This window comes from Adiantum capillus-veneris, chromosome 17 (assembly GCF_014529385.1).
Source record: "Adiantum capillus-veneris isolate H3 chromosome 17, ASM1452938v2, whole genome shotgun sequence".
Lineage (NCBI taxonomy): Eukaryota > Viridiplantae > Streptophyta > Polypodiopsida > Polypodiales > Pteridaceae > Adiantum > Adiantum capillus-veneris.
Genome location: NC_140947.1, coordinates 52218376 through 52239723, shown reverse-complemented (window position 1 = coordinate 52239723; position 21348 = coordinate 52218376). Strand labels below are relative to the sequence as shown.

At 46.2% G+C, this 21348-nt stretch overlaps 1 protein-coding gene across 2 annotated transcripts in view; it reads right to left on the bottom strand.

Annotated features, from left to right (window-relative positions):
* Window positions 1–2562: 2562 nt before the first annotated feature.
* Window positions 2563–21348, bottom strand: part of LOC147437248 (MOB kinase activator-like 1A) — a 59695-nt gene continuing 40909 nt past the window's right edge. The window contains exons 2-8 of one of the 2 annotated variants that reach the window (XM_086486832.1): window positions 20237–20320; window positions 4910–4958; window positions 4394–4502; window positions 3832–3925; window positions 3601–3734; window positions 3070–3233; window positions 2563–2987 (exon numbers count right to left, since the gene is read on the bottom strand). In XM_086486832.1, coding sequence (XP_086342958.1) covers window positions 2907–2987; window positions 3070–3233; window positions 3601–3734; window positions 3832–3925; window positions 4394–4502; window positions 4910–4958; window positions 20237–20265 — 660 coding nt within the window. In that variant the 5' untranslated portion in view covers window positions 20266–20320 and the 3' untranslated portion in view covers window positions 2563–2906. The remainder of the gene's footprint in view (window positions 2988–3069; window positions 3234–3600; window positions 3735–3831; window positions 3926–4393; window positions 4503–4909; window positions 4959–20236; window positions 20321–21348) is intronic. The other variant, XM_086486833.1, reaches the window with a different exon arrangement.

The window sequence follows — 21348 nt, the reverse complement described above, 5'->3', positions numbered from 1 at the left end:
TCCATGCACGCTTGCCCACTTCTTTATACACGTGTTGATGCACGCTTGCCCACTTCTTTATATATGGACAAAAAAAAAAATCTTTTGACTTTCCATTTCAATTGGGCTTTCCATTTCTTGAACCCACCCTTTAATTATGCATTTGAAATGTTCCGAAGGGATAGACTTTTTCGAGATTGGGGAGGCCTACTCATTGCTTAAGCACTAAATTAGGATAATATATAGAAAAAATCATCATTATGCTAATATGGTTTAAGAGCTTTAAGCAAGGGTTAACTAATTAAGCATAAAGTGAATCAAAGGAGATAATTAAGGCAGGTTTATCTCTTTAGCCACCTAGATCTTTGATACCATGTTAAGCCTTTAGAATCGATTGGGGAGAGATTAGATTCAAGGCAATGAACACACACTACACAAAACTCCAATTTTTAATTATGAGAGAAAAGCTTATATAATCATATACAAGAGCCTACATCATAAGCAGTAACATGTTACGATTTTAGAATTAATTACAAAGAGACTAGATTCAAGGCAATGAACACACAACTCTAGTTTTTTATTATGAGAGAAGAAAAGTTTATATAACCATGTACATGAGTCAACAGCATCATAAGCGGTCATGATAGGGAATGATGACTTAATCAATGATATCTTAGGATAAGCCATGCTTGGATTTGTCTCCCATATATTAGAGCTAGAGCTAGGTACAATGGCTCTAATGTTGAGGTTGATAGTTGAACAAAATCTAGCAAACTTTGGTGTAAAAACCTTGAAATATAGTCAATTTCTATCTAGATTTTCCATGTGTAGTTTTGTCAAGGTTTTAGAAAGAAGTTTGTTTCAAACAGTGATACTAAACGAAAAATGGAACAATGATTGTGAACCATAACCAAGCTATCACCCACATGAAAGACTTGGTCTCTAATAAGGAAGGTAGAGAAAAGTCAAGCAGCAAAGTATCCAAGTCTCATGAGCCTCAATCTCATAACCATTGGTCAATACTCAAACCTGGCTTCTAGCCATACTCAAACACAAGTCCATGTTTGTAGAGCCAAACCGAGGAACTACATGAGATAAAGCATGGTACAAATATTGCTTCCAAGGCTCTACCCTAAGAAACAAACCTCAAACTATGAGCTTGGAAAGCAATGCACTTATCCACACATCCAAGTCACTAAGAGAGGTAGATTTGATTATCCCAATTCCCTTCTGAAGCATAATTCTTGAGTTCAACGCAAATTTGATTATCCGACTTCCTTCATGAATCGTAAGAGTTGAAGACTCAATGGGTAGATCTTTAAGTCTCTTTTAAAACATCTCTTCGCTTCACCTCTCTCTCTCTCTCTCTCTCTCTCTCTCACACACACACACACACACACACACACACACACACACACACACACACACACACCAATGCATGCATGACCTCTCCCTCTTGCAATATCAATGTGGAGACTAGCTATGAAAGGTGAGAGGGGGGGAGAGCCATTCATGACTAAAACATGAAAGATAGCTGAAGGGACACAAAGATAATACAACAAAAAATGTTTCAGATACCCGCACACTCAAAAGTTAGAAGCTGATTGATCCTCTTAATCTCACTTAAATTCATACCCCTCAGGTTTTTCCTCTTGCCTCCCAGCACAAAGCACACGTGTTGAACATGATTAACTTCAAGTGACCAAACTTACTAATTGACACAGTGTGTTTAATAATATCAATCTCCTCTTTTAGTGTACATGGAATCATCAATGAAGACATTACAATCATGCAATGGTGCTTGTAAGCAAGTAATTACTAATTGCCATCAGGACTAAAGACCAGAGTATTTGAATAATATTGATACCGAAAAGAAACGTACATTGTCAAAGGACCAATCAAACAGCTGTGTAAAAAGAGTAATAGTCCAATGTTGGACATGAATAGGAAAAGCCCAGAGGCAAGATGGCAAAGCAATCATGCTAGAGAATCAAGCAATCTCTCTCTCTCTCTCTCTCTCTCTCTCTCTCTCTCTCTCTCTCTCTCTGTGTGTGTGTGTGTGTGTGTGTGTGTGTGTGTGTGTGTGTGTCAGAAAAAGTGGCTGTATTGAGTGTACAAAGAGACCTCTGGGGATGCTCAAAGGCCTATCTCCCAAGGAAGGTAAAAGATGGGGAGAACCATGCGACTGCCATGTATACATCAAGGTGGCAGAGTGCAGAGTGCAAAATGGGGAGGTGCATATACGCTCTCTCAGATGCATTCTCTCTCTCTCTCTCTCTCTCTCTCTCTCTCTCTCTCTCTCTCTCTCTCTCTCTCTCTCTCTCTCGTCGCCTGTGTGTGTGTGTATGTGTGTGTGTGCACGCTTGCACAAGAAGCTGAATTGGACACGAGCACGTGCACACTACGTGTTCATGCTTGCCCAAGAAGCTGAACTGGGCACACGCACGCACGCACACTCTCCTACCTACCTACTTATCTTTGGGGTGCGACAATATCACACAACATGCCACCTCTAAGTATACTGATCCTTAATCTGTTAGTGTTTGCATAAATATTATCCCCCAAATCCAAAAAAAATCAATGTTACACCAATCAGGTAATATACTAAGTAGTAAAAGGTTTCTCTCATACTTTGGTTAGGATCCTTAGCATAAAAACTGTGTCCTCCAAATGTTCTGTCTCACATACTCTACATTCTTACAAACGCAAAGCCCATTTTCAGGAACAATCTTGTGATTGAACACTGTTTCCAGCTTGAAGGGAAAGGCAAGAGCAAATAAGCATCACACACCTGCATGAGGGCGACTTACATGGAGAGCACCAGCACGCATGTGCACGCGCACACACACACACAAACACACACACACATTGTCAAGCTTTCTGTTCAAGTGAAGTGGCATTATTTCTAATGGCATAAGATTTCACGATCACACTTGATACGACACCATGATAGAGTCTATCAACTCCTGTAGTGGTGCGAGCTCTTTCTTGTCAATCAACCCAAACTCCTGCAAAAGCAAATGATGCCATCAGACAAATACACTTCATGCTCTTCTTAAAGACACGACTTCAGAGAGGAAAAAAACTTACATAGGTAAAAAGTATGAAGTGTTTGAAACATGTATTGAGGTGTGCCTCCTCTTTCAAACTCACAATCTTCTGAAAATGAGAATGGTAAATGTGCGCATATACACGAAATAACCGTTTAAAAATAGTTTTTACAACGTCTTTGAAATTTGAAGGAAATGGGGCACCTGCAAAAGAGAGCACACAGGGTGGTTAAGTCATAAAGAGGAGACGATCATACTCAAATCGTTACTTCCTACTGACTCTACTCTTCAAATCATTAATAAGCTAGATCCCTAGAGACTAAGGTCTCGTTTCCCATTCCAGTTTCCATTCCATGTGACTCAATAATTACAGGGAATGGCACTTTATGCGGTTTCCCGTTCCCCGTCCGTGTTCCCATTTTCCGTTCCATGTGTATAATTAAAGTTAGACCTTCCAATTCTCTCTCTTTCATCTTTCATCTTCCAAAGTTCTATCACCCTTCAATTCAGACTTTAGAAGAATTGGGTGGCCCTACTCAATCACAAAGACAGGCAGAAATATAATAAATACCAAGCCGTTGTGGGAAAATGGACTCATCATCAAGTTGGGCTTCTATCCATCCCATTAGGTATTCCACATACTTTGGAGCAGAAACCTCTATGGGCTTTTTGATCTGTACACCATCAGCCCATCGATATTCATATCTAAACACAGGCAGCAATTAGAAACCTGAGGTTAGTTTGCTGTTTTGTTTAATAAAAATAAGAAAAAAGGAATTCAGAAAAACAAAAACTTCCGCACTTTGGGCCCGCAGACATCGTGGGGCAGTTCTCTGCAGTGCAGAACTCTGAAAGTGTCCCATAAAGTAGATTGACCTGATTGAAGAAATCAACAGCTGCAGACAGAGATGAAGCAAGCACAAGTTAGTCAAATTGCTACTGAATTTATTCTCATTGGCAATGAACTTAGTTATGACATGAACAACCTCGAATAGCATTATAGCAGGTAATCAGACAGCAATATTAGTTAGCAAAAACTCTGAATCGTTTCAATCCAATGTGAGCACAATGAAATGAGGGACCGAAAAGTGCACAAATCGCTTTTGAAAGGCCCTAAAACCCAAAACGGTCTTGTTAGTGAAACAGCCTCGCATAATTTCTTGGTAGTGAAATGGCATGTGTTTTCCCTTGATCAACAAAACGTTTGAAGGCTCTTTATGACTACTTTGCATAAAACATTTCATCTGTCCGGACCTGCCTAAACCCGTTTCATTGCAGGCCCTAATTTGGTACATGAGTAATATATAAACGGAGTAAACAAGATAACTCCTTAATGAGCAGAAAAAATTGCACAGGAGACTCACTGTTTACAGCCAGCCATTCGTATAAGTCTTCACCAGGAGGAAGACGTACAGCCTCCCGTAAGTTTCCACTTCCTAAAGTTGCATCGATGTGCTTGCGGAGTTGTGCACCCTATTTGCAAAATTTTCCATCATTAAAAAATCCTGGTAGATAAAGGATAAACAATTATATGGCTCTTAGTATGAACATGAAACACTACATCTTTTGTAGTCCATATACTCATTAAACCTCATTTTAATCTAGATACTCATATTTTCCAAAATTCAGACACTGTTCCTCAACCAAAGCAAACCCATGAACGAGTTTACTTCTTACGTTACCCCCCTAAGCTGTCCTCGCTAATCGAACAGCTTTTTTAGTTCTCAACTGGGAAAAAAGGTGAAGTGCAACCCACTTCACACCTCCAAGAAACCTTACAGAGGCCATTGAAAAGTACTAGAGAAAGAATCATTGCATCTAATCTAGGACAATAAAAGGCTATGCTCAGGAATTATTTTTAGAAATTGATTAAAGCATACCTTACTCCCCGATGGTGTGCTCTTTTTAGGACGGAATGTTCTTTGATTCCTGTTCCAGACATAAGAAGTTTAAACAGCATGTTCTGGTGATTCCTACGCAAGTAAAAAACAATTGGTGGACTGGAAATAAAATCATTGGAATCTCTAATCAATGTGAAATATAGAAAAGAGAGAACGGGAAAACCATTAGTAACTCAAGAAGCCAAGTGTCACATTGGAGTAGTTGCAAACAGGTCAACTCTGTCGGAGTGGGAAGCATAAAAGAGAAAGAGACAAAGGTATGCGAGAGAACACAAGAGAGACAGATGGTGAAGCTAACAACTCAATAAATCCATAAGGCGATACAACATGATGAATGCCCAGTGGATGGACCTGGCCACTCATATACATGCACGAGTGATAGGTCAGGAAAAACATCAAAAAATACCCAACATAATAAATTCATTAAGGCAGGGGAGAAAACGAGCAAAGTGCTCCAAAGCCCATATGTGCCAAAATCCCTGCCAGGAAGGTGAAAGGGTGACCAACCCACAACTTGGGGCTATGTGCACGAGTGTGTGCATGTAAGCAGGAGCAAAAGCATCTAAAAGGTGAACATGAAGCTCAACACCCCTCCTCAACAACAAACGCTGAGGAGCTGCCGAGGAAAATATCCAAGTCCTGGAGAACCAAAATCAGCGCCAAGCCAAAAAACGGCGAACAGTTTAGCACCAAGTAAAGATGACAATAGTGGAGGTTGCACTGATCCAATCAAACATGGAAGCTGTAGAAATAACCAAGAAATAACCAAGAAACGGAACAAGTCACTGAAGAGGATGAAATGGAAGAGCCACAAATGAGCATCTCATAGCCCAACGGCTAAGGTGAAGCAAGTGGGAGAGGTGGAGAAGAGGTACCCCCCTGAAGTAGAGCAGTCTAACCAAAAGAGGCAACACTCCAATTCCAACAGAGCTGACATAGGAGGATGGTAAAGGCAAATGAAGAGGCTAAAGGGGAATCCCCGCAAACGATCTATCGATCGAGGCATTGGGAGCAGGCTGCAGCAGAGGAAGAAGCTGTCTCGGTCCTAGGTGAACCATCTGCATGTGCATCTTTGCGACGATCACGTCGTCTCCGATAACATCTAGCTGCTTCCGCGCTAGTGTCAGAGGTATCTCTATCCTGAATATGCTGAGAAATCTGCTGCAAAGCAAGTAGAAGATCCTCACAAGTGATAGGACAAGTAAAGGCAACAATTGAATAATAGAGAGAATCATAGTGAGAGGGAAGCTAGGCCAACAACCTAGTAGCCACATAGGTATCACCTTACAACACATCGCAAGCTCATCTTGAAGTTGTTGCATGCGAGCAATCAAGGCATGGAGGGAAAAGAACTTCGAGAACAGAAAGTTCAATAGAGTCCCAAGGCATGGTCGTGAAGTGTCATCAATTACCATGTGTCACGTACACCTGGCTCTATGTGCCACGTGGACATGCTACCTGAACTTCCAGAGCCAATCATGTAATACCAATGTCTTAGAACACTGGAATTCATACAGAGTAATTTTGTGAGCCTGTTTGCGAGCCTCTATGCCCGGACGAGTCCATTAGATTAGAATTTTCGATTTTGGAACTCTGTTGCATAAATGATTTGTACACATGTTTTGACATATATTATTACGCTTCAGTGTGCATCTTGTGCCCATCTGTTGTCCATCAAGCGCTGCACTATTTGTATCATTTTCAGCGTTGCTCTTACAATAGAATTGATGCATTTTCAGTGTTGCAATTACAAGGCCAATGCCCAAGCTGTAAATACAGGAAAGAACTAAAATATGCTAGGGTAAAAATCCCTCCTTAAGAGAAAAAAAAAGTGCCCTCTCTCTATCTCTCTGACTCTCTCTCTCAAGCAACTAAAAGGAACCATCAATAGCGTGGATCGCGGTCGCTGCTACTGCTCGCCCGCCATCGCCAGCACCCCCTTCCCACCCCGTGCGCGCTGCCCCCTCTCTCGCGACCAGCCCGCTCGCACCCTGCTCTCCCGCCCCAGCCCGCTCCTCCTCACATCGCGCCCTGCTGTCCCACCCCCGTCTGCTCCTCCCCCCTTCGTAACCAGCTCGCTATCTCCCCCTCTTGCATTTGCTGCCCTGCTCTCCCGCCCCGGCCCTGCTCTCCATCGCCAGCACCCCCTTCCCACCCCGTGCGCGCTGCCCCCTCTCTCGCGACCAGCCCGCTCGCGCCCTGCTCTCCTGCCCCAGCCCGTTCCTCCTCACATCGCGCCCTGCTGTCCCGCCCCAGTCCGCTCCTCCCCCCCTTCGTAACCAGCCCGCTATCTCCCCCTCTTGCATTCGCTGCCCCCTCCCATCCCACAGCCCCCCCCCCCATTTCGCGCCATCCTTTCCCGCATCCTCTTCGCCGATTGACGTCCTGCTTTGCTGTCTTGGAGGCCTTCCACGCCAGTAGGAGTACGCCTATCCCCGACTTCTTCGCAGTAGTAGACACAGATGGAGGCTCATGCTCCACCCCAGAGGGACTCTCAAGAAGCCCCCTTGCCCGACCTTGCAGAGCCTACCATCTGACTTGCTCTCTCGCCAACAGAGCAAGCGAGCCTCGCAGCAAAGGTAGAGCACCTCCACGCGACCTCCGTCATCTGCAAGATCATCGGCACCCGACCCGACCTAGCAAAGAGAAGGTGCATGATCTCCTCCAGGCCCACCTTCTTTCAGAGGTGGGCAAGATCCTCGATGGTCACCTCCTCAGACGTGGCTACTATCAGATAGAGTTTGAGACCTCCGAGATGGCGTTCAAGTTCATTGCGATGAGCGCCCTGGCCATCCGTGCAGTATATGCTCACTTTCGGCAGTGACGCCATGGTTTTGACCTAGCTACCGACGTTCTTGTCGAGGAGGCAGACCTTCCCATCTCAGTCTGCTTCCCCGGCCTAAGGAGGGAGTACCTTCCGCTCCTATCCAAGATAGGCTCAGAGATTGGGACCGTCCTGGAGACACCTCGAATGGCAGCCTCTGTAGCTGCCAAGGCAGCTAGCATTCCCACAGTACATGTTCTCGTTCGGGACGCCCACACCCTGCCAAAGGTGATTCTACTACCTCAGGTGAGTGGTGGTTGGCTCCGCCAAAGCGTGGAGTATTCGGGCCTCCCAAATCAGTGTTTCATTTGTCGTCAGATGGGCCATCTTGCGAAAAACTGTCTACAAAGGAGGCTCCGACCTTAGGAGGCTCAGCCCCAGCCTCCTAGGGCTAGCCAGTAGCAACAGACAAAGTCACAAGGTACTCACGCACACTCACCCTCCGAGCCTAGGCTCAGGCAGAGGAGTGTTGGTAGCAAATTCGTGGTCGGCGTCGACAGGGGCCACCACGTCAGCCTGGCCCTCCGGGTGGTCGCCTGCTCCAGGCCAGCAGCAACAATGGGTTCCCACAGGAAACCATTTCGACCCTCTTCAGCAAGACAAGGTCCCAGCTCCACCCTCCACCTCAGCCTCACCTTCAACAACCCCTCCTCCCCCCGAGTTCCCCCCCCCTCCCCCCAACCTCCTTCCTCCTCCCCGCCTCGTCCCTCTCCTTCTGCCGCTCTCCCTCTCCCTCCCCCCCCCCCCCCCCCCTCCTCCTCCTCCCACTACCCCCCTTGCTCCTACATCTCCTCCCGCTCCTACTCCGCAACCGACCCATGGGGTAGCATCTTCCTCGGCTGCTAGGAGATCTCTTGGCAGCGCTTTTTCCACGAGTCGCTTGGCAAGACAGGGACAGCCTTTCTTGTGAACCCCCCTTCTGGTGCAAACGTCTCCCTTTGCAACAGTTCCTCGTGGACTGACGAGCTTCAACATTCGGCGTAGGTGGGACTTCTTCGCCTATGACTTCACACGCTTTCTCGGCGACCCTCCACCAGATTTTGAGGCAGCTTGTTTCAAAGTTCATGTACTATTCCTTGCAGCTAGAGGGATCAGCGGTTGGCTTCTCTTTTCCCTTATGTGGCAGGGACAAGTCTGAGTGGACTATGGACTCAATGATGGAGTGGTTGCAAGCACAGGCCCTCGAGTTCTCTCACCACATGGGAGACCTGGGGGTTACAGACCTGGTACAGACTTCGTGGTCGTTGGCCAAGTTCTCAGTGACACCTCCAAACTCGGCAGGATATACAATTGTGGTACACTTCTTTGTTGACACGCAGAGCCCACCATGCTATGTATACATACATGAGGACTCCTAGACAGAGGAGGTTGCCCTACGCACGGCACGCTCTTCTTAGGCCTGGGCTAGACATTCTTTGCAGTCACGCCTATCTCGGGGACGCTCAAATGCGGATTATTCCCCATCCAAGCCAGCCTCGAAGATACCGCGGTTAGATGTTGCTACAGCATCAGTTCTTTCTCATTCTCCATGAGGATTGTCTCATGGAACATGCAAGGATTAGGTGGGCCCCAGTTTCAGCTCCAACGGGGTAGATTGCGTCAGGAGCTTCAGCGATGCCTTGTGGGCGGAGAGATTAATCTTCTTATGCTGCGAGAGCATCATCTTTGTGAGAGCCACATTAGACGATGTGGTCAGTTTTTGCGTGGGCGATATGAGACATTTTGGTCAGCTACATTTGGACCTGATGGTATCCAGGGAGGGATATGTATGACTATTGCGGACTCTTGGCAGCAGTCCATTGTGGACAGAGGTATTATTGTGCCTCGTAGGGCTCAGTGGATTACTATGCAGATTCAAGGCTGCATATTGGGCTTCTTGAACATCTATGCACCCAATGTGGCAAGTGCACTGCAGAGTTTCGGTCTCACATTGTAGAGTCTCTGCCACATGCAGAGCAATGGTGCATTGGGGGTGACTTTAGCATGCTGGAGGGCCCCTCTGACAGGATTGGAGGTAGCCATGCTATTGTGCACGAGCTAAGTTGGCAGCTTGGGAGAGGCTATGTATGACTTTGAGGGTTTCACATGTTTGGCAACACTCTAGCTTTATGAGGCCCCCAGACAACTTGGCCTTCTCTCGCTCGGACCGCAGAGTGGGAGGAGTGAATCTATCTCGGATAGATCGCTTCTATGCCAGTGACCACATCTGTGACTTGGGTGGGTCAGTTTGCATTTTGGCTGGGACATCTTTTTCGGACCGTGCACCAATGATTCTCACTGTGACAGATAGACATAGGAGAGGGAGCACGATGCTATGCATCCTTGAGAGGATCTTGTTGGGCTTAGAGCTCAGAGAGCGTGGTGGCTCTTTGGACAGAGGACTTGGACCAGGACCCCCTACTGCAGAGTGGCCTCTGGACTTGCTCAACTTAGTCGTTTCTTTCTCCAAGAGTCTACCGCCCGCCTGGCTGCAGCAAGGGAAGAAGAGCAACGTCTCCGGCGGGGCGTTGCTTCCTTGCAGAGGATGGAGGAGCATCATCCAGACAGTCCTTGGTTGGAGGAGCTGTTGTGCAGCAGGCTCGCCAGGAGCTTGCCAACATAGAGGAGAGGCGTCATGAGTTTGCTTTCCATCAACAGGCATCTCAGTGGACCCAAGTGAGTGACAGAGTGACTGGGGCGTTCTTTGAGGCAGTGGGACCCCGTCATGCGCACACCAATGTCAACCAGTTGAGGAGACCTGATGGGTCAATTGCTTCAGAGCCAGAGGATATGCATGCAGTTGCTATTGACTTTTATTGTGACCTAATGTCACTAGAGCCTCAGTCAAAGCGTCACGATGCATGCAGAGAGCAGGTTTGGGCACAGATGCCTTGTCTTGTGACTGAGGAGATACGCCAGAGGCTTGAGCTGCCTCTTCAGCTAGAGGAGCTCCATGTGGCCCTCAGAGCACTTCCCCGAGGTAGTTGTCCCAGTGAGGATGGTTTGACTCCCAGTTCTAAGACTTGCTTGGCTCAGACCTTTGCAGTGCTTTTCAGTACATCTAGCACACACTCGCGCCCCTTCGGTATTTCTTTATGTATTAAAATCAATGTCAGAGATCAAAGAGCGGTTAGGGATCTCAGTACCAGCTGAGTGGCTCACACCTCTAGAGACAACAGCTCCCAAATGGATGGGAGCCTTCACGTAACTGGAGGTCCTCATCGCAGTTCGAGCTTGCTCAAAGACTATACCCTCCATGTTCTTCGAGATACAGGGCGATTGTCGACTACACAGAGTCTCAGTAGAGGCTCCACAGGTTACAGAGTGTTCTTTTCAGAGGATCCGAGTAGCGCGCATCTGCGAGAGGACTTGTGTCATCGATCCTGACCCTGTAGCTCTTGAGACAAGCCATTGGAGTCTTTGGGCTTGGGAGAGCTATCCACTTGGCACGAGTGCAGTGGGATCCTGGAGAGTAGTTTTGGAGGGACCCTTTCTCCTCAGCCGACCATCCAAGGGTCCCTTTCTTTCAGTACATTGTTTGACTAGGACGTCACATACTGACAACACGGAGAGAGGCTCTACCTACTGCAGCACCTGGAGGGTCTCACAATTGAGTTCTTGTCAGCCTTTTGGGCGAGGTTGTGGGACGCCAGACAGCCACGGCGAGTCACTTTGTTCCAGTGGCTAGTTGCACATAGAGCTACAGCACTGGGGAGCTGGCTAGTACATAGTGGCCTTTCGACAGCATATGCAGCTTGTGACCATCCTTTGAAGAGTCAGCGTCACTGTCTGTGGGACTGTCGTATGGCACAGTAGGTACGGCTTCAAGTCCTTCGGCTGATGCCAACTCTTTCCACAACACGACAGTACACTTGGGAGGCAGCTGCTTGGTCCACTCTCAAGGGCCCTGCACTACAGTTTGAGCTATCCTCCACCAGCAAGATGATAGTGATACAGGGGGATCGACCTACACTCCAGCTTGCTACAGACCTTAGCCCACCGGAGTGGTGCAGTGAGAGATGTGTTGGGAGCTCGTCTGTGGCCTGACACTCTAGTTCATTTGGTGGGCCGCTGCTTCCGCATGATCGAGGCTCGCCTTGTGCCACCAACGGAGACTGTTCGATTTTTTGGCTCGAGCCGATCCATACTCTCATGGGACAGTTCGAGAGACTTCATGGCAACTCCGACCGCATGCGGGAGCGCAGAGAGGAGTTCCTTCTACTCTCGCGCTCTGGCCTTTCTTCACCATGGCCCGGGGTGAGCTCAGATGGCACTACCGTCCACCTGTGTGGCTTTTCCCACCTCCCATCTCTTGATTTAGCCCTCATTGTACTGTGTACATATGCTTTTTTTTCATTGGGAGAGTTTCCCCTTATGGTTGATGTAATCCTCTCTAGTAGAGGTGGTTGTAGCCCTATGGGCGGTTTTATTAACTAATAGAAGGATATTTTTCTCGGGAAAAAAAAAGGGAACCATCAATAACCCTCTCCCTCTACACATCTCTATTGCATTCTCTCAGCCCCCCTCTTAAGGGGAAAGTAAAAGGAACATTCATTGAAGCACAAAGCATTCACTAACGCAAGGAAAGAAGTTGAAGGATTTGTGGAAGTGTAAATCTAGATCTTCACCATTTCAATTCCACTGCACCTGACGGTCACCCTCCTGCAACTACTTGGCATCCAAAGCTGGATGAAACTTGGTTTCTCCTAGTATCTTCAGATTATCTTGCCTTTCACCTTTGTTTGGTTAAGTGCCAATACTTATTCTGGTCGCAAAATTTCCTTATGTTTTTCAACTTGTAGTTCCTCATTTGCAATCTACTCTTTCGAATTTGCGAATGAAAAGGTCGCAAAAGACTCACTTGAACGCACTGTGAATCCTGTAATGATCTAGCAGCTCTAATTCGAGAAATATAGCCATTGATCCTTTCTTTGATCTAGGAAAGGTTTGTAATACTGCATACGAAGCTTTCAATAAAGCTACTTCTTTCCTCGTGTCTTTTTGAATGTGGCCTTTCAAACTTAAGAAGAGCCCAATAACCTTCCTTCAGCTTCAAAACTTGTTGATGTTATCTATTGCCTTCCTATTATTTTCTGTAGACTTCCTAAGAGCTTCTTCATTGGCAAAGACTTTAGGTGGCAAATCCTATGCCAAATGGTTTTCCTCAAAATTCAAATATTTTGTCTATGGCACACAAAATGGGAGGAACCGTCTTGGCAACCTTGGCAATCTCTAAAGGAGCCATTCTTGTGGATGTATGTCTCACTTTCACTTGTAGTTTGATGCTTAATACATCCAAAACCATTGAATTTGCAATATTTGATTGACCATGTGGCTATGGGTGAAATGATGAAGACATCTTGAGAGTTGCTTCCAGATTCTCAAAACAGTGCTTGCCAGAACAAATTGGTTATCTAAGGATTTCTACTTGGAACAATTGATGTAGGCATATCATGTGCTATAAACAACTTTGCTCTATGATCTGCCTTACTGGTCTTCTTGATTGATACACAAGGAGCGTGCTTATCGAACCCATGCACAATGGTCGAACTATCATCTTGCCTATCCTTTCTGTCACGATTGTGACTTGTTACACTCTTCTTGATTCATTACAAATGCAGATGCGAAGTGTGACTAACCCAGGAGGACTCCTGTTCTCAAATGGTCACAACCCTTCGCTCAAAAGTTATACCTCTTCACCAATAACCACACTCCGTCGACGACTAGTCATGTCCCTTCGACCAATAGGCGCGGCTCTTCATCGAATGGATGTGTCCATTCGCCTAAAGACATGTCTATTCTCCTAAAGGATGTGTCTCTTCATGAAGAGTCTGTCATAAAAATTAATATCTATCCAACCCAAATGATTTTCTCATATTAAACTGATCACTTAATGTGGGAGAATACACGGGAACAAGGGTTAAGATATAGACATGTGCTTATAGATCTATCTCAACACGGGGCCAATGGTTAAGGGGCCCAAATGAGAGATGGTCTATCAAAGAGCAAGGCTAACCAATGGAGCATAAGACCTTAGGGTTAGCTTCATTGAAGACCTCCAATAATGTGTGTAAAAGTCCTTTGACCTTAGGTAAGCTAGGGCTGAGCTTGAGGTGGGAACCCGGCCTAAGCTCGAGGTGCTTGTCCTGCTTAAGGTGCTTGTCGTGCTTGAGGTGCTTGACATGCTTGAGGTGCTTGATTAAGATGCTTGAGGTGCTTGACTGGCTCCATGCTTGAGGTGCTTGACTTGCTACATGATTAAGGTGCTTGAGGTGCCTTGAGATGCTTGCCTGAGATGCTTGTGGGAACACCCCCTAGTTCAAGTGCTTTGTCATGCTTGATGACTAAGGGGCTTGCTCATCCTAAAGTCAAAAGCATCCCTACAAGAGGAGGGGCGAGCCCTTTTCCTAGGGATTAGAGAGAGAACACACACTCACACTCACAAGGGAAGCCCCAGCTTGAAGAGGCAGCAAGGTCACATGTCAGGTCCCTACCCATGTTACCTTCATGTGTTGCTTGAAGCCTATTGGCTAGGCTTCAAAGAGGTCCAATGATAAATTACTTGAATTATCTAATTGTTTTTGCATTTATCAAGTCCTCTCTCTCAAAGGGGAAAGGGGGACACTTGTCCCAAGGCTACCCATGTTGCTTGTAATGGCTCCTGCTTGTGATTGGCTAGGCCTGGAGGGGTCCAATGAGCTTCAAGCATGAGCTACAAGGGGGGGTCGACCCAAGCAAGCTAGGGGGGTGCTTAGGGGGTATACTCACCCACACACACTCACAAACACTCTCATTGTGTACTATGCAAAGTGCAAGAGCTCCCTCTCCTTCTCCAAGCAAGTAGAGGTTCAGAGCCTACACCAACACTCTTGGCTATGGAGTGCAAATCCAACCAAGAGCCATGCTTCAATGCTTAAGCTTGCCATCTCCTTCTTCTTCATTACTATGCTATTATGTATGCTAGCAACAAGAGTATGATAAGTGAGGAACCAATTCTTTCTCCTACGAAATGTTTCTTCTTCCTCTTCCCTACCCTCATTCCCTGCTAGCTCTCTCCACCTTCGAAGGTGTTTGAGGTCTTGGGACTGAGGCTTGGGATAGTTAAAGCTTTCTTCAAGTTTATGTTATGTTTGTGATGCATGAAGCCTTCCATCTTCATGGCATCACCTAGGCCACAAGGAACACAAAGACTGTATTGTAACAAGTCTCTCTTTATGGGAGAAATCATAATACAAATGCCTATTGAAGGGGGGACCGGCTCCACATAAATCCGGTCCTCAACTGTTGTCATGTTCTCTAAACTCTCTCTCTTGCAAAAGTATTGTCTATGCCAAGTTAACTAGTTGCTATGATTATGTTGCTATCTTCAATTATGTCAACCCTCAATTATGTCAACCCGCTATGCTCACAAAATCATTTCTTGAAAGTACTCTCATTAAATTCCGCTACTCTCACATATTAAGGCAAATTCCATTACAGAGTCTTACCATACACCGAGCAAACTTTATCGAGCGAATGGTAAAACCGAGCGAGACCCACCACAAAGATTGAACACCCCAAGTGCAATTCGTTTTGGTCTAATGAATAAAATGATTGGCTTGTATAATTGAGTTGTACTGATGTTGCTATGTCGAGAAAGCGATTCATGATCGAGGGGGAAGGGGCCGATCATCCGAGTAATTACTCTCTCAAAAAGTTGAAGTAAACCCTTAGTATACCTTAAAACATGGTGTGAAGTCATGAGATGTCCTTATGCACATGATATATTTTTTGTGGGCCAAAATGTAAGGATTTGGTGTAATATACACCCTCATCCATGAATAGCCTTTGTCTATAAAACATCAATTACAATAGTACATAAGACGTGTGTTGATTTTTAAAAATTGGATAAATATGTAGAGCATAATCAATCATGTTGATCTCTATTATAAGTATGGCTCCCTATTGTTAAATTGAGCTCTCTTCCTTGTGAATGAAAGTGTGCAATTAGAGAAGTTGCGCCTAGAGGTAGTGGAGAGAGTAGAGGGAGGAAGGTACCCAGATTTAGAATATTTGACTTTCATTACAAGATTGTAGAAGTCATGTTAGCACAAAGATAACCCCTTCATTTTTGAAAGGATTAGGCTATAATTTTGCAAGCAATCGTATGACCGTAATCCTCTCCAACTCTACCCAATAAGCGTGCTCTCTTTTTGCCAAAAGGTCTTCATGCTTTCTATCTCCTTTGCGGGTGTGACCAGAGGATGAACTTTCTTCCATTATCCGTGCTTACATCGGGTGCAACTCGACCCCTAATAACATTCACCCCATGAAAAAGAAGAAGCTATTTATAGTACAATGGTTATTTTTAAAGGATTTTTAGTATCATGTGACTATCTCACAAAAGTCTTTCCCCCCCTCTCTCTCTCTCTCTCTCTCTCTCTCTCTCTCTCTCTCTCTCTCTCTCTCTCACACACACACACACACACACACACACACACACAGCTCCAACCATCACTACGTAGGTTGATAGGTACCCACAACAGTGTTCAAGAAAAACCATTTTCCCAAACATATAAAATTCCTTTTCTTAAATTTGCCAAGAGGAAATTTTAAAAAATAAGGTTATTTTTTAATATTTTACACTATCTTTCTCTATTTTATGGCGGAAAGTCTCCTTTTGCGCTTGCCCTCAACTGGCATTTTTAAAATCCAAAAGCGGCAAGATATTAAGCTGAGACACATTTTTCCCGATCATTGACCCACAAAGGAGGGAGGATAGCCTGGAGAGGGGATACGGATCTCATAAGGTTTGCAATTATTTAAGCACTTCAAAACTCTAGCCAGTGAGCTGAGTGGCTTTTCTGATGGCGCCTCTGGCCCTTGTTCGAGGGCTCCTGCACTTTCTCTATTTTTCCAGGTTTGAACTGTGTGTGGATGTGCAGCCAAGTTTCTATACAACTACCCTCTGTTGTTGGGCCATACACACATGATCCCCGTGAGATTGATGGCCCTCTTCATGGCATTAATCCTTATGTGCCCGGCCCGCAACTCATTCCCCATTTGATACCTGCGTGGATATCTGAAGAAGAAGCTACTACTGCAACATACATTAACTCCACATCATCATCACCACATTCTCATGTATACATACATGCTTCTCATTTCCAATCATCAACTTCCGACTACGACTTCGAGTTCACACTTAACATCATTACACTAACATACACATATGCACTTAAAGCATCATGTATAACCGCTTTCACTGCACACTCACTATCATATAGTCTTAGTACACAAACTTTACCAACGTCATCTACATTATCCAATAATTTTCTAATTGCCACTAGTATCCCCTTGAGGGGGAATAGTGGATTACAAGGGCACACTAGTGTCAATAACAAGTCTAAATTATTGAAATATCAGAACTTCATGATAATCATTAAATTAGTTAAATCTAGCAAACCTAAAGTAAAAATGAAAACTGCAGATGTTGTAGCACATCTTCTACAAATATCCTATGATCCAGGATAGATATTACACAAAGAACTTTTTCTAGATATAATTTAGTTTCTACATATTTCTCCTAAGACCTTACTTGTCTTAAGGGGGAATGTAGGAATCTAGTAATAAGACCAACTAAGGTCTTAGACTAAGGTTAGCTAATAGTGAAGATTTGTGACTCATCCCATGAGGCATAACCTATCACGAAGAGGCACACCTCTTCATCATCTATAAAAGAACAGGCCTAGTGTCTCATTGTAACACTTGATACAAGATCAATCAAGTGATGAAGTAAGACACCTGCGTGAATTGGTAACTGTGTCTATGAGCAATGTGTATATGATCTTAAACATGTTCTAATTGAAACACTAATCGTGATTAATTATAAGTGTGAGCAACTTTGACTTTTTTCACGCTCTCTTGCTGATTTGCTCTCTTGGCTGCAGTCACTCACTCTCCATCCCTAGCTACTCTAACCGGCCAGCAGCAACAATGTTCCTTCTTGACTTTTTCCATTAGCATTGTCATTCACTCATTTAATTTAGCAACAAACAAATCTTTAGTGGAGTAGAGGACGTTCAAAGTCTCTAGAGTCCTTTAAGACGTTTTCTCAAGTAGCTATTCTTTCTCATGCTGCTCCTCAAGATCATGAGGGGAAAGGGAGAACGCTCTAGAATTTGGACGCATTCAATTAGAGTCTAGGTAAGAACATAGCAGAGAGCCAGATTGGATGCCAGGAGAGGGTGGCTCGGATGCCACGAGAGGGTTTCAGGAGGATTCCCCCAGGGACTGCAGTTCTATACTTGGGTTGTCAGGTTGGTTTGGACTTGTCCCCCGAGCAACAGATTGCTCCTCTTCTCCTGTCCATCAGGAGAAAGCTGTTACATTGGAGCTCAGCACGACTTTTGCTGGCTGGTAGAGTAGTAGTTGCCAACCAGGTGTTGTTGGCGACTATGTGGTACATCACTTCTTGCTGGATCTTCTCGAGTTCTTGTATCAGCCAGGTAGAGAGGCTGATCAGGAACTTCCTTTGGTCAGGTTGTGACACTCAGATTGCCCGAGCCAAGGTGGCTTGGTCGGTCATCACACTTCCTTGTTCTCAGGGAGGGCTTGGGATCATTGATCCAGCACAGCAGAGCAGAGCCCTTCTTGGGAAGTTTGTAGTCAGAGGACTTCTTCCAGGAGAGGAGCCCTGGAAGGAGTTCTTGCTGCAGAGGCTTCGTGCCAGGGTGCCTCAATCAAGAGGCCCTTGGCAACCTTCGACCAGATGGATCTTTGCAGAGTTGCGCCAAGCTGGTTTGAGCAGGAAACTGGAGGACCGCTTCGCTGTGAGTTTGCTTCGATCTTGGGAGCTCTTACGGCTTGGCCTAGAGCAGAGCAGAGACAGCCGACGTGCACGGAGGAGCGCCTACGGCAGCCCCTCATCTGGAACCCCATGGTTAGCACTCAGAGAGGCCACTTGGTTGGTAGTCGGCCTCATGTTTCTTGGGGTCCCATGGCAGCACGTCCAGCGCGCTCTCTAGGTGACTGGCTAGAGTTCACAGGTTTGTCAGAGGAGGTGCAGGGTTTCCAGCTACAGGGCATGAGAGGGGTGCAGAGCATGTGTCAGGACATCTCAAAGTCAGTTCCAGCTGAGTGGCTCACGCCTCTCGAGCCAATAGCACCCCGGTGGATGGGAGCCTTCACACGACTGGAGGTTCTCATTTCAATCAGGGCCTGCTCAGAGTCTGTCTCAACCTTGTTCTTCGAGCTTCTGGGTGGGAGACGACTACAGCGAGTTGCAGTAGAGGCCCCACAGGTAGCAGAGTGCTGTTTTCAGAGGATCCGAGTAGTGGGCATCTGTGGGCGGACCTGCGTCATAGACCCTGACCCAGCAGTTCTTGAGACTGGACACTGGAGGCTATGGGCTTGGGAGTGTTGTCCGTTGGCACGAGTACAGTGGGATCCTGGTGAGTGGCTATGGAGGGACCCCTTCTCTTCTGCAAACCACCCAGGAGTCCCGTTCTTTCAGTACATTGTTCGACTGGGACGTCATATACTAGCAGCACAAAGAGAGGCCCTCCCCGCTGCAGCACGTCATTGGCAGGAGGAGGTCTCACAGTCGAGTTCTTGGCAGACTTTTGGGAGAGGTTGTGGGACTCCAGACAGCCGAGGCGAGTCACCTTGTTTCAATGGCTGGTCGCACATAGAGCCACAGTAGTAGGGAGCTGGCTAGTGCATAGTGGTCTCTCGGCCACATGTGCAGCTTGTGACCATTTGGTGGAGAGTCAACGTCACTGTCTTTGGGAATGTCCCTCGGCCTAGCAGGTATGGCTATGAGTTTTTCGGCTGATGCCTGCTCTCTCCACGGCTCGACAGTACACTTGGGGGGCAGCGGCTTGGTCCACCCTCACGGGCCCGGCACTTCAATTTGAGCTATCTTCCACCAGCAGGATGATAGTGATGCAAGGGGGGCGACCTACACTCCAGCCTGCTATACAGAGCTTACTCCGCAGGAGTGGTGCAGTGAGAGAGAGGAGTGTTGGGAGCTCATCAGTGGCCTAACACTTTGGTTCATCTGGCGGGCCCGCTGTTTCCGCATCTTTGAGGCTCGCCCTGTGCCACCAGCAGAGACTGTTCGTGACTTTTGGCTAGAGCTGATCCATACTCTCAGAGGACAGCTTGAGGGACTACAGGGCAGCTCCAACCACATGCGGGAGCGCCGCGAGGCTTTCCTTCGACTCTGGCGCCCTGGGCCTTTTTACACCACTGTCCAGGGGGTGCTCAGATGGCACTACTGCCCACCTGTGTGGCTCTTCCCTCCTCCCATCTCTTGATTTAGCCTCATTGTATATATGCTGTTTTTTCATTGGGAGAGTCTCCCCATCATGCTTGTTGTAGCCCTCTCTTGCAGAGGTGGTTGTGGCCCTATGGGCAATTTTCATTAACTAATAAAGGATCTTTTTCTCGGAAAAAAAAAGAACATAGCAGAGAAGAGAGAGAGAGAGAGAGAGAGAGAGAGAGAGAGAGAGAGAGACTACCCTTGGCCACCATCTGTCCAAGCCACCATTGGTCCCACTTGGAAATCTTAAGCCTTCAGCTTGAGCCTTTCAATTTGCCTCCAACTGCTTCAAAGCTCCAAAGCTAGGTTGCCTCTCTCTCTCTCTCTCTCTCTCTCTCTCTCTCTCTCTCTCTCTCTCTCTCTCCCCCTCCGCCCCAAGCTCTTCTCAAAATCTTGCTAAACTATGGAAAATATAGACAGAGGCAAAGCAGACAATCGGGGGGAGGGGCCAAGATTTGCAGTGAGGACAAGTTGGTGTACTGCAGCCGGTGCAAACCAAAGAGACCCACGGAGACAAAGGCTAAGTGGTATGGGAAACCACTAGTGCGCAAAGAGGTGGAGACAATGTGTGCATCGAATATAGAACGAAGAAGAATAAGCCCTAGCATCTCTCTCTCTCTCTCTCTCTCTCTCTCTCTCTCTCTCTCTCTCTCTCTCTCTCTCTCTCTCAATCTCTCTTTGCCCCAAGTTTTTCTCAAAATCTTGCTAAACCTGCTCGTCCTTAGCTATCAACATTTATCCAAGTCATCACTCAGTGGCTTGATGTGCAACCAGGCATGTTACATATGGGTGTGCTTAGGATGAGTTCTCTAAGAGACTCTGATTTTTAATAAAGTCCAAAATGCTATTAGAGGTGGCAAGGTTACATAAACTCCTTGAGCTTTTATTGGATTAGTTTGCTTGATTTTTTATTTGCTCGGAAAATTTTGCTCGCTATCTAGAATTTCTCTTCGTGAAGGGCCATACCTTTTCATATATACTGTCACAAAGTGATGACGTGGCGGACAGCAGAAACCCTAATTTCTGCCAAAAACCCTAAAACTCCTACAAACCCTAATTTCTGCCGAAAACCCTAATTACCAAAAATCGTGCAGGCTGAAAAAAAAAATGATGAGCGACGCGAATTTTGCTTGAGAAAAGACTCTCTAAGAGAGAGAGAGAACTGATGCTTTTTATTTTAAAAGCTTTTGGGGCTCTGCTTTTGGGCATCCCTTGTATCTTTAAATAAGTGGTGAGGGCTTCACTTCTCAGACCATCTGGACGCAGAGTCTGAGAGTGAAACCCTAGCCACTCTCTTGTACTTTGATCTGA